Genomic DNA, 12,448 nt, shown 5'->3' on the forward strand with positions numbered 1-12,448 from the left:
AACTGTGCTGTTGGAGTGAGTCTACATCATGTAGACACATATTCCCTAACTCCTGATGCCTTGCAATGGCTTGTGAAGTGTTAACTACTTATTTCCACACCAGCCAGATCCTTCCTTAGAAGTGTGAGAAGCTGAGCATTGACCATTCCCAACTTCCATTTGGTCCCTCTTGTCCCATCTGATCCACTTCTCTCACCAGCAAGGTGAGGCATCTGCCACCTGTGTGACAAAACGACCACATCTTACAGCAGAATTTGACAGGTCACACAGAATTATCCTAATGACCCATTCTGATGAGGGAGTTCAGCCTGGGCCTCTGCTAATTTCCTTCATTGCTGCTTCTCTAAAAACATTTGGCCTACAACTGTGTCTTTGAGAAAATTAAGCCTTGCCAAGCAGGCAACCCAAATTTTTCAGGGCTTGGGTCTGTGCCATGGCTTCCAGGAAATAACCCTGAGCTTTGTTCCATAAATTACCTGGGGGAGAATTAGTTTTACTTTTCAAAAGCTGTTCTTACAGCAGATTTCCTGGGTTTCATCAGTTTGTTTTCCTCCTCTTCTGGGCCCCAGATTGAGCTCATTCCTTTTATTCCTTGAGTCCCTCTGCTTTTATGCAAGGGAAGAGTTCATTTCAAGCTGAGGCAGAAATGACACAGGGTGTCACTAAACATGCTCAAAGGACTGAGTTTCTGTTCTCAGGACAAGTGTATCTAAGGCTGACTTGACTTTATAAAGGACTCCTTAAAGGCTTCATTTCCCAGTAAACGAAACCAGTAAAAACTTTTATTTTCATGCTAGTGGTTTGGAACAAGTCTTAATCCTTGGTTACAGAAAGTAACTTAAAAAAGCAAGATCTGTTGTTCAAAATAGTATCTCTTCATTCAGTATTTGTTCAGTCTAGTGAACAGAAGGGCCAGCTGCAGCTTACCTATGAGATACCTGGGCATGTGTGGCACTAGCAGAAACTGCACTTGTCATGAGAACCACTCAGACCACCACAAAATTCTATGGATTTATGAGCAAATGTGACAGCCTTTGATGCCAGTAACCTAGACAGCATTATCAGACACCCCACATCTGTTTCTAAGAGAAACAAGATTTTACTCTTTTATTACTGGGAATAATTCTTCTAGCACAGCCAAAGTTCCCAAAGATTCCTCTTCATTACATTTTCATACAGGAAAAGTTAAAGACCGGTACTCCAAGATTAAGCTCAATAGTGTCTTACTGCCAAAGAGGGAAGTACTGCTGTACCATTTATATGAGCTGGGGACAAGAATATTAGTTTTCCACAAAGTGGAAGAACTTATAGTGCAAGTATCAGCAGGAAAACCATCAGCATATTCACAGTTGCCTGATCACTCTTCAAATGAGGTAAAGAAGGAAAAATCTGCGTTCAGTTTGTGTACAACACCCCAAAGCACCACACAAGTATGACACAGTGCTGCCATTTTTCATCTTATAATTTTTTCCACTTTAAATGCAGTTTCAAAGAAATATTTCTACATGGAACACTGATTTCTTGTTGCAGCCAAGCATTTCAATTAAATAAACCAACATGCAGACTAGTAATTTTCATTGATTTTAATTTTAAATACTGTTCAATAGTAATATAAAAGTTACTAGTTTGTCTATTTAGACTAATCGTTGTTTGGGTTTTTCCCCTCCTCCCCCCCGAAATTCTTCAGTAGAGTTACTTGATGCATCTTTCAGATAACACTTTAGAAAGAACTCCAAATGACAGAATTTAAGCTTATGTTTTCCAAAAGAGAGGGTTCTGTGTCAGACGTCTCTGGAAGTTTTCATACCTAGAAAAAAAAAACAAAAAAAACCCCAGCTGCTGCATATAAAATTGTGTTTTTAAAAAAGGGTACAAATAATTTAGTCTATGCAGAGAACATGATAAATTACATCTATTTTACACCAGGAAATCAGTAAATCCCAAATCCATTTGCATATCTAGAATATTTTCAGTTAGACTTATTTATTTCACCAAGATGGATTTTATAAAAGCAGTATCCCAGAAGAGAGTCATTCAAGCTTAGTAAAATTTAAAGTTAATTTAAATTGAATATGAGGAAAATTTTCTTTGCTGAAGGGGTTGTCAAGCACTGGAAGTGGTGGAGCCACCGTCCTTGGTGGTGTTTAAAAGACATGTGGACATGTTTTATTGGCCCTGGGTTCGTGGTGCACTTGGCAGCAGGAGGTGAATGGTTGGATTTCATCTTAAAGGTCTGTTCCAACCTAACCAAGTCCATGAGTTATAAGTGGCTGTTTTATGCATAACCTTTTTTTGGGCTATGAAATCATGAATGAATACATGAATCTGAGGCTGGATGGTAATGTTTTAGTAAAATCATATGAGGAAATGTAATTCTCTAACACATAATGCAAATGTGTTGTCCTAAATTCACTTTCCATACTCACAAAATCAAGCAAACCATAAACAAACAGCATCACTGTTGACATACAGTGAAGAAAGAGACAAAAATATACAATTTCTGTGCCTTTCTACAAGAAAAAGAAAAAAAAATAGAGAGGCCTATAGGCTTTGAGCCACAAAAGTTAAACCCCCCTTTTAATCCTTACAAACTCAAAATGTAAGGAATCAAAAGGTACTGCCACTGAAACAAAGGAAACCACAAAATGTTCTCCTATACCTCATAGTTCATAGCCTAGCTTAAATGAGAAAAGACTGAAGGGTTTCAAACCAATTCAGCCTCACCCAGGCACTGACCAGTCACATCAGAGACCCTACCCACATACAGTTCATGGAGTTTGTAGTTACCTTCTAAACACAAGGCATCTGCATCAAATTACACTCCCAAACAATACCTATGGCTCTCATCAACTACTTGCATATTCATGAGATCTTACTAATGATAAAACTGTATTCAGATAGTCTCAAACAGTGATTTTGAAAGGGCTTAGGTTAATACTGCAGAGGCTAAACAAATAAGGCCAAACTGATAGGAAAGACATTTTCAGATAACCCAAAGGATTGCCTGCAGCTCACAATTTATGTCCAGACTACACAGGCTATCCCCAGACAGTTATTAAACCAGTCCCTGGAAAACAACTCCCAGAGGGACTTGTGTATTTACACTCAAGGATTCTGGTGACAGAACCAGGTCAACTAGTAACATGATTTCATCACCTCTCACATATTCTTAAGGCACCTATAGAGACTAAAACAAATAAGCATAAATTGACAAGTATCAGTGTGCTGTCTTCCCACAACTCCAGAACATTTGCATTATCAGCAACACAGTGCAAATGCACATATGTCAAAGGCAACTTTTTTAGAACCAAAAACGTTTTTTTGGTTGCATAGCACTTTTCTAACAAAAAAAAAAAAAACACAAACCCTAACAAATAAATACAAAAACAGTGGGCAGGACCTCTCTATAGTAGAAATAAACAACAACAATTTTAAAAACTTCTGCATCATCTCACTGAATAGCATGACAATAGTTGAGTGCTTAGAAATGATGGTCTAATGCCTAGAAAAAAAGAACATTTGTTACTAGAGATCACTGTCATTACCATTTCAGAACTACATTTGCAGGAATGAAAGCTTCAGAAGGATTTGGGGTCATCTGTGCCTGAGTAACAGCAAACGAGGAAGCAAAGTTATAGAAGTTATCCAACATCTTCTGAGTGAACTGAAAAAAAAAAAAGAGATACTTTAAGGAAGTTCTTTCTTCAATTTGAACTTTGTGCAAAAGTTTAACAGATATACAGCTACTACATAAAGTAATTTTTGCATTGACATGTAAAACACAGTGGGAAAGTGGATGTAGTAGGTCCAGAAACATCAAAACATCCTAAGCTTCACTTTTGCCCTCAGATCCATCAGGCATCCAGAAATCATTTTAAGAATCTTCCCTTGCCCTCTCCCTGCTCAGTTTCATCTAACTGGACAAACAGCTTTAGGAAGAACATTTTCTGATTGTCACAAAAACTGACGCAGTGACAAGAGCTGTCTCTCCCCTCCAAACTGAAAAATCAGAAGAACTCCAGACTGGGCCAAAGCTGCCATTCCAGCTCCCAGAAAAACACTTGTTAAATGATTGGAAAGAAAAGTCTGCAATCTATTTACAACTCATCAGACTCCAGTGACAGGGCAATTTCCTTTAGCATTCCCCACAGAAGGGCTGCTGTTCTGGCATCTTTTACTACAAGGTCTTGTGGGGAAAACACATAAAGGATGCACAGGGCACTCCTAAACTGTAGGACTAGGAAAGAAATGAGTGAGAGGCCAAGAAATAGCAAGTCACCTATGTGCAGAGGATGAGGCTGGAATGTAGGACATTCCCAGCCAGTCTACAAATATACAAGTCTACAGTACCACCTTATTTCCTCTATTTAAAAAACAAAACAAAACAAAAAACCAAAACAAAACAAAAACAAAAAACCAAAAACCAAACCAAACCAACCCCAAAAAAACCCCCAAACCAAAAACAAACAAACAAACAAAAAGTTATGCTTTGTTTTGATGGGAGAACAAGGAATTTTCGTATAGAAAATTTCATAGACAGTAAAATGATACAGGAAAACGGAGCCTGAGTTAATAAATGCACAGTCTTGTGCTCCCCTCTGACAAAAGGAGCAGAATAAATCATATCCCAGAATCCTACCCTCAGTCTCATTTCACTCATATGCAGAACTCTATGGTTTTGTCCTACTTCTTTTTTATATATATGTTTATACACATAAAAAAGACATATTCAATCATAAATCTTCATAAAACTTACTAAAAATGTAATAGGAGAGTAACTCCTTAACTTAGGGTACCAACAGATGATTTTGCCATTTTAAAAATACTTTTATTGCTATAATGTAGCAGTTCCAAAGAGCTGATGTCAAATATTAAATGAAAGCCATTAGTTATTCACAAATATGCTCCCAGTCATATAGGCCCTTCCTCTGCAATTTACTCCCTCAAAGGTTTCTTTTCACTTTGACCTCACACATTTTCTCTGTAGGGATTAAGTAATACCTCACCTTTTGAGTCAATTGCATTCCTTGAAGGCAATTACAATTTCAGTTAAGATGCTCAGTTAGATGCTGCTCTTTTTTAACAGAACAATTTACTGAACTGAAAATTACATTTGTAAAAATGTTATGCAATCATGAGGTGTTTTTTTTTCTTTAAATATTACTGACAGAAAAATCCATGAGCCACCTTCCAAATGACCTGATGTGGCACATTATTTCTCATAACTTAACTACTGCTACAATAAAAATTGGTGGAATCAGAAATATTATTTACGTGTCCTTAGCCCCTAACAACTCCAGGAAAGTGCAATTAACTGTAGCATACAAAAATAGCTGTTGGCCAACTCCTAGTCATGGTAACTTTCTGTCAGAAACATTACCTATTTGGAGCTACAATGTGTATAAACTGCCAAAGAACATCAACTACAGTATCAGGATTACTGTACCATTACCAGTCTCCCTCAGCAAGCACCTGGAAGGAAAGTGAGAAGGTAAAAAAGGCCTGAGGAAAAGCCACACCAGCTGCTGAAATGTTAGAAGAAAATGCCAGAGCCATCAGTGTCAGGGAAATCAAGACCCACTATGCAGGTCTGGCTTGCCTTGGACTGCTGTCAGACTGCCAACTAACTGCCAGAGCTGGCTGAGGATTTCCAGAGCTTCAAACCAATGGACAGGCTGGGATAAAAAATGGCACATATTTAGCCCAAGACCTGATCCACAGCGAAGGCACTGGGAAAAACAAAAATCTTTCTGTGGGAAAGGGCATCATTCTGTAGTTTTAAGGATCCATCAGAAGGATTTCTCCAGGGAAAGTGGTGCACCTTAATATCTCTCTGCATCCATGTCCACATTTGCCTTAACTTGTAATTTTTGGACTATCCCCGCAAGTCTACATACTGAAGTTTCAGCATCTACGAATCACCAAAGATTCACTCTCTCTTACATGTATTTAATCATAGCTGCTCCTACAAGAAGTATCATAAATAATTTTAGAGTAGAGTGACACAATTGAACTCTTGGCCTCATGTCACTGAGGATGCAAATTCCAGTCTTTTACAGGACACAGTTTTTCAGTGTAAGAAAATGCAATTTCATAGTACCAAAGCATCCAACCAAATTATTTGACAATTACTAGGTTGCTTACAATTCTATTGCCATCCCCAACAGCATCCCCTACCCACTCCCCAATTAGTGCTTTAGAGGCTCAATTCTTGAGACTTCCATGGAAAGAGAATTTCTGAAAATGGAAAGTCCAGGCTACCTCTGTGAATGAATCTACTGATGACACAGCAGCACTTGCAACAGGAGTCTGCTGGGCCAGGTTCTCCAGCAGTTCCACTGAGATTCCAATCTGAGCCACTGTTGGTGTCTGTGGGAGGTTCATGGCACCAAAGGGATGTTGACTTCCCTTCCCTGAAAGCACCACGAACAGCACACGTTAGGTTTGGCACACACATAAAGGCTGTGTAACTTCAACCACCGTGTTTCTCCTGTACAAGGCATTCCCCAGCTCCCACCAGAGGGATCTCCCTATCCCAGGAAATACAGAAAAACCACAGTCTGAGCACAGGCAAAAGTACACACGAGCACAACAGATGGAACAGTGTGATTGGTACATTTAAAAAGCACAACAGATCATAAGGAAATAGTTCTAAAAACCAGAAAAACATGACTTTACAGCTCCCTATGAAGTAAATGGATTCAAGAGGGAATACGATCAGTGAGTGAAAAGACAACAGAATCTTTCTCTACAGGAACCAAGCTTTTAATTCACATTTGGGCCATTGCAGATAAACAAGAACTATGCAGCACTGCTGCAGTTGTTTGATTCACTCATTAAAGTCGGGTTCTAGTAAACATGCTCTGAGAAAGTAGAGAACACTGGTTTACAATCCCTCTGACTCATGGAGGGCTGGGCAGCCCCAGGTCTCATCCGAACTGCTAAAACCCACCAAAAGCAGCAAAGGTCAAAGAAACAGTCATGAAACAGAAAGACCTCTGACTTCGCAAGTGCCACAAAGAAAGCAAGGAACCATCCCCAAACTGCATGCCACAAACACGTGCATCATCCCAGCCCTCTGCCCTCACTTCTGACCTTTCTCAACCCATACTTTTAGTCCCAGTTTCAGCCAAGGTCTCTGCAAACAAGGACAGACACTCAGAGTCACTTAAAGGCCTGTGGGACCAGAGTGCAATCAGTAAACAAACAGTAATGCTGCACCTGCTCATGTACTCTTCTGTCAGCATCTCTAAGGGAAAATGCAGGGAAAAGGTCTGTGGGACCAGAGTGCAATCAGTAAACAAACACTAATGCTGCACCTGCGTTTGTGGGAACACAATGGTCAAGTACACTCTTAACACAATGTTTCTGCAGCACTCTCTGGCCTCTTACTAGCAGGAGAAAGCAAAGCTAATCAAGAGCTGTCCTGCAGACCAGTCAGTGCCATCCTAAACTGCCAGAAAGGCTAATGGAGATCAAAAGCACCATCTTACTTAGTCAAAAACTCAGCCAGCAAAAACAGTCTGACAAGTTGAACTGAGATCAGGACTGAAGACCTCAGGAACTCAGCCATTCCTCTGCAGAGACACAAGGCACAAAGAAGCAAACAGCCAACCCATACAGGAAGTACACTCACAAACTCAGCTCCCTTTTCAACTGAAATGCTACTTCTTAGTCCAGATCCTTCAAGTGCAATATAGTGCTACCTTATGAGTAAAGCACTGCTATTAAAATGTTACTTTAACGCAAAGTAAGAAGAGAGTTCATTTCCTGAAATGCTACTTCGAACCTCTTTTGAGAAACGCCATTTTATTGCTGTATGATCTCACATTTGCTGTTGATAGAGGCTTGCTTGATACAAGCTATCAGAAACTAAGTATCAAGTTCATTATTAATATCCCAACAGCAACAGAGCTGGTACAAGATTTGCATCTTGTAACATCTTCACCGGAGAAACTGGCATTTCAATAAAAATGTAACATCTTCAAGCAACAGGCTCTGTTACAATGTATGATTACTTTAGACAGTCATGATACAAACAATAAAACACAGCCATTCCATTCACTTTCCAAGAACTCCCACAGAACCAGGGCCTTGGAAAGATGTCTGCCTAAAAGTGTGAAATAAAAGCATCCATGGCCACCCTCACACTAGGAGAAATACACTCCACGTTTTCCATGCTTGGCTCTTGCAATTAGCATTCCAAACCTTACAAATGCAGAGAATGTTAAACAGTACTGAAATACAAGCTCAGTTTTTTGTATTCAGACCCTACACTCTCCAACACATTACATCACTGCAGAGCAGTGCATCAGAAACGTATTCTTCCACCCATTTCTTTCCCTTCATTGAACCCTTAATTCAATGATTGAGCCCTCATTACCTTTCAACCAAACCACAATAAAACCCTTACCCATGTGTAGGCCTCAAATGCAGGCATCATATTAGAGCATAAACAGCACCACAGCAGAAAAGTCTGTCATGGAAAAGGCTCTGCTCTAACTTGTATCCCATTTTTGAACCCATTCCCAGTAAGGGGGCAAAATACAAGTCCAAAGTTTGTTTTCTATTTCTACCACACCTTCAGGCACAACTGAAAACAAAAAAACCCCTTTCAATTCCAAGGCAGGGAGCATTTCTAAGACCCTTCTTAATGTGTGAAATGAAACTCTGCTACAACCACTGCTTCCCAGGGAGCTGACAGGGACACACCTTTGGTCCTCTCAACCAGGTATTAAACCCAAAATGCAGAGTTCAAGTATCAGCAATGTCTCTCAGTGATTCCAGCTGTCACCTTGTCTTCTCCACATTAAAATTGTTTATGACCATGGAAACTTAGATTGTTTAGACTGAGTCCACAGTCAGAGCTAGGCTGCAGACAGTGGGAATGGCAGAGCTCTCTGCTGCTCAGATCAAGCACAGCAGTGCTTCAAGGCGCTGCAAATGTGTTGAGTTATGTCACTGAGCTCTTCCTTGAGAACAGCCCTTACTGGGAAATTATGGCTAATCATGCAAAAAGCATCTGAAAATGTATTTTCCTCCAAAGCTGTTGAGATCATATACCAGTGAGTCTTTCAAGCATGAGAAATATACACCAAAAGCACTGGAGATATGCTTTATTGTTACACTAACCACACAGCTTTGGGATACACAAAACCACATCCCCTTGCACCCTTCCTGCAGCTGCTCCCTCTTCCGAAGAAAGCCCAAAATTTTGAGGAATGTGTATGATTAGAACTCATTTTGCTCTGCAGCTCGAGAGCCCTTATCTCAACCATACTGTCACACCCAGGACTGACCCAAAAGAAAGCATGTCATGTTATGAATGAATACATTTTAGCAGAGCAACTTCAATGCTTAATTCAACAGAAATTCGAGTTAAAGATGTAGACCACATCCAAGCCTACAAAAGATGTGCACTACTTTATCACTTTAGCACGTGAAGCTGCTTGACTGATGTATCTGTCCCTTTCATACAACAAAGGTATGCCACTGGAATGTCTCATCATTTTTATAATGCACACAGCACACCCCTCGTATTCAGGAAAACAAATGCACACAAAGACACACACACACACTTTACTCAATGTACCAAAAGAATGAAAACATTTGGAAAGCTGCTTTCCAATGAGGTCACCCTCTATTGGACACTTCTATAGAGAAAGTGCCCCTGGCTGGGTTGTGCCAGCTGTCAGAAATCACTGCCAGGCTCCACTCCCTGCAATACCTGTCTGTGCTACAAAGAATACAACCACTTAGCAGAGGAAGCTGAAAGAAAATGCTGCTGGCATGTCTAGACAAACACTTAAAAACATGGCAGGGAAGTTACAGGATCATTTTTCCTCTATGCAGAGGACAAAACCACATCAGGTCTGCTTAGAAGAATTTCCAGATCAACACCACACACAAGAGAAGATGAGAGAGAAATTTCACAAAGAACAGTAACACACAGACAGACGTCCATGAAGATGACAGGCTGCTTCTAGTGCACCTGCTCAAAACTATCTGAAAACACAGAATGTGCTGCCTTTTTAAGTAGCTTTTTGTTCACAGCAACCTTCACACATTTATCCCTCATGCATTCAGGAACGCATCTGTCGCACCCACTGCTATGCTCTACCAGTCTTACCAGATTTCAGACCAGAAATTTTGAAGATGGCACTTGGCTTCTCATTAGTGACAAACCCCAGCAGCTGCCACACTGCCATCCCACTCTGGTCTGGGTAACAAAAATAGACAGATCCTCCCATTCCATCTGGAAATGGTATAGTTCCCAGCATGAAGACCACTACATGGTTGATGTTTTCATAGTCTGGTAAATCAAATACAAATTTGTCTTCGGCCACTTGTTGGGGCGCAGCTTGTACCTAAAGAGAACAAAACCTTTATTAGTATTAACATGTTTTTCATCTTCATCTGTCTGCGAATTTCCTTTTACAGAAATACACCTAAAGTGGTACATAACAAAAAGTGAGGAACGTACTAGCCTAAAGAGCAAATAGCCAGATAAAAGTCAAACACAGCAGAAGAACAACTGCAAAAAATATTACCAGAAAGACACAACAGTCTTGTTCTACCTGCACTGAACACATATCCCACCCGGGACTACAGGATCAGAATACCTTCGCTCCCCATGTGCGTAGGAGGAAAATAGGGTGCAGAAGAGGTTGCCAAGTCACTAAGAAGTGGCTGTTGACCACCTGGCTGGCACAACCCCAGGATCATGGAAACCTGTTCACATAGGAAATACAATAGACCTTGAGAAAGGCAGCAGAAGGATGGCTGAATGAATGCCAGAGCAAAAGATACCCTCCTCTTTACCCGAGATGCCACATCCTTGCAGCCAAGGCACAATCTAGCCTTAAAAAGCTTCTTTTAAGCTCCCAGCTTGTCTCTGAGGAGACAACACTGCCAGGGGGATGGCAAGCGCCTCCCGGCAAGGACGCTCGACAGGGCAGCAGCCTGTGGGACGCGGGGCAGGAGCCAGCCGAGCGCCGGGCGGGCGCGGCCCCCGCCTGGGGCCCGGGGGCCCTGCGGCAGCTCCACCCCGCCCCCGAGCGGGTTGAGGGCCCCGCTCGGGCCCGGGCTGCGCTCACCAGCCTGCCCGCCACCAGGCAGCCGAACATGGCGGCGGCCGGCGAACCCCCTCAGACGCCTCGCTACTGCCGAGCCTCCATGAGCGCCGTCCCCGGAAAGTCAACACGCCCCGCTCACCCCGGCACCGCCGAGTCACTTCCGCGGCGCCGCCACCACGGACTACAACTCCCACGGCGCAACGCGCGGCCGCGCACAGGCGGCATGAGGGAGTCTGTGTGAGAGCATGACGGGAGATGTAGTTGTTCCGCGTCACCGCGCTGATGTGCGCGATGGGCGGCAAGGGTGACAGCGCCCGGCGCTGTCCCGGGCCGGCCCCGCCGCCGGCCAGGGGCCGTGGGCAGGAGCGTTCTCAGTAAAATACCGCAGTCTTTTGCCCTTGTGTTATACCTAGGCTGAGTTGCCATAGGGCCATGATAATGGCGTCTGGGCACGGATGAAATCAGGCAATAGAGGAAGAAAATGAGCAGGGAGATGAGGAGAAGCAGTTCATCTGGTAAATCTCCATAAATTATGACAGAAGTTCCCCTCAGCGCAAGACACACAGATTGTTTTGCGATCTCTGTTTGCAGGGCAGTTCCCTCACAAGTTAGTGCGGTGTGGGCTGTGCCCGTGTTCTTTGGCTGAGGAGCTCCAGTGCTCCAGGGCTTGTGCTCTCCCGGCTGTCAGAGCACCGGCTGGCTGGGCACATGGAAACGAATCATTCCTCGCTCGGACTGAGAGCAGCGTTCTGCACTTTCTGTAGAAGCCACTCCTTTCAGTCTTGTTCTCATGTGTCATTTGGTGTTTACACTGGTATTTTAATTCATGCTTCATTCTTAATCATACCCATGTTTATATTATTGCCACAAATATTTATGAAACCTCTCCTGTTTTACCATGCCAGTGTGCTGCTATGGACTGTGAAACCTGTGACTGACCCATCTCCGACGGCAATGTCAGGGCCTTTCCTGCAGCCAGGATCACATTTGGGGGACAGCTTCTGCTGTCCTCAGCCCTCCCAGACCCTGGGCACTGCACCTGTGGCTTATGGCAGAGGTTTGTCACCGGGGAAGCTCCCAGGGTGTTGCTTTTGTTGCTCACTTTGTGGTAGTAAAGTTTTAGCAAGGCATTTCCAAATGCTAAAAACATAAAATTAATACCCCAGTGCCTGCTACCAGATGGGGTAACCAACCTGTCCCTTGCAGTGTGAAAATGTGGGGGAATTACGAGAGCAAGACCTATTAAAAATGCTAATGCTAGCCCATGATTATTTGTACAGGCAGAATGCAATATGTATTTCTGCCTCATTCACCTCTTGCATGTAGTAAGAAGCCCAGGTGTAAGAAGTATTGAGGCAATAGAGCAGAACTGC

The 12,448-nt window shown here is 42.5% G+C and overlaps 1 protein-coding gene across 3 annotated transcripts; it reads right to left on the minus strand.

Annotated features, from left to right (window-relative positions):
* Positions 1-1,206: 1,206 nt before the first annotated feature.
* HIKESHI (heat shock protein nuclear import factor hikeshi) lies at positions 1,207-11,219 on the minus strand. Of its 3 annotated transcripts, none has more exons than XM_039718501.1 (6): positions 11,097-11,206; positions 10,623-10,731; positions 10,130-10,367; positions 6,262-6,413; positions 3,546-3,664; positions 1,207-1,807 (listed from the first exon to the last, which is right to left on the minus strand). In XM_039718501.1, exons 3-6 carry the CDS (start codon positions 10,278-10,280, stop codon positions 1,753-1,755), a joined length of 477 nt encoding a protein of 158 aa, XP_039574435.1. In that variant the 5' UTR covers positions 10,281-10,367; positions 10,623-10,731; positions 11,097-11,206; the 3' UTR covers positions 1,207-1,752. The 3 variants fall into 3 exon arrangements, with proteins under 3 accessions (XP_039574435.1, XP_039574436.1, XP_039574434.1); XM_039718502.1 differs by lacking the exon at positions 11,097-11,206 and adding an exon at positions 10,822-11,063; XM_039718500.1 differs by lacking the exon at positions 10,623-10,731 and having other exon boundaries at positions 11,097-11,219.
* Between the last annotated feature and the right edge of the window lie 1,229 nt (positions 11,220-12,448).

The sequence above is a fragment of the Passer montanus genome, unplaced genomic scaffold (assembly GCF_014805655.1).
Source record: "Passer montanus isolate IOZ18808 unplaced genomic scaffold, ASM1480565v1 scaffold4, whole genome shotgun sequence".
NCBI lineage: Eukaryota > Metazoa > Chordata > Aves > Passeriformes > Passeridae > Passer > Passer montanus.

Bases quoted from the DNA above. Each gene is read 5' to 3' on its own strand.
- HIKESHI (XM_039718500.1), bottom strand. From the start codon at position 11,126: ATGTTCGGCTGCCTGGTGGCGGGCAGGCTG. The intron at 3,665-6,261 runs GTAGCCTGGACT...TTTTTTTTTCAG, and splicing joins CAGTAGATTCATTCACAGAG to TTCACTCAGAAGATGTTGGA. The intron at 1,808-3,545 runs GTAATGACAGTG...TTTTTTTTCTAG, and splicing joins GCAAATGTAGTTCTGAAATG to GTATGAAAACTTCCAGAGAC.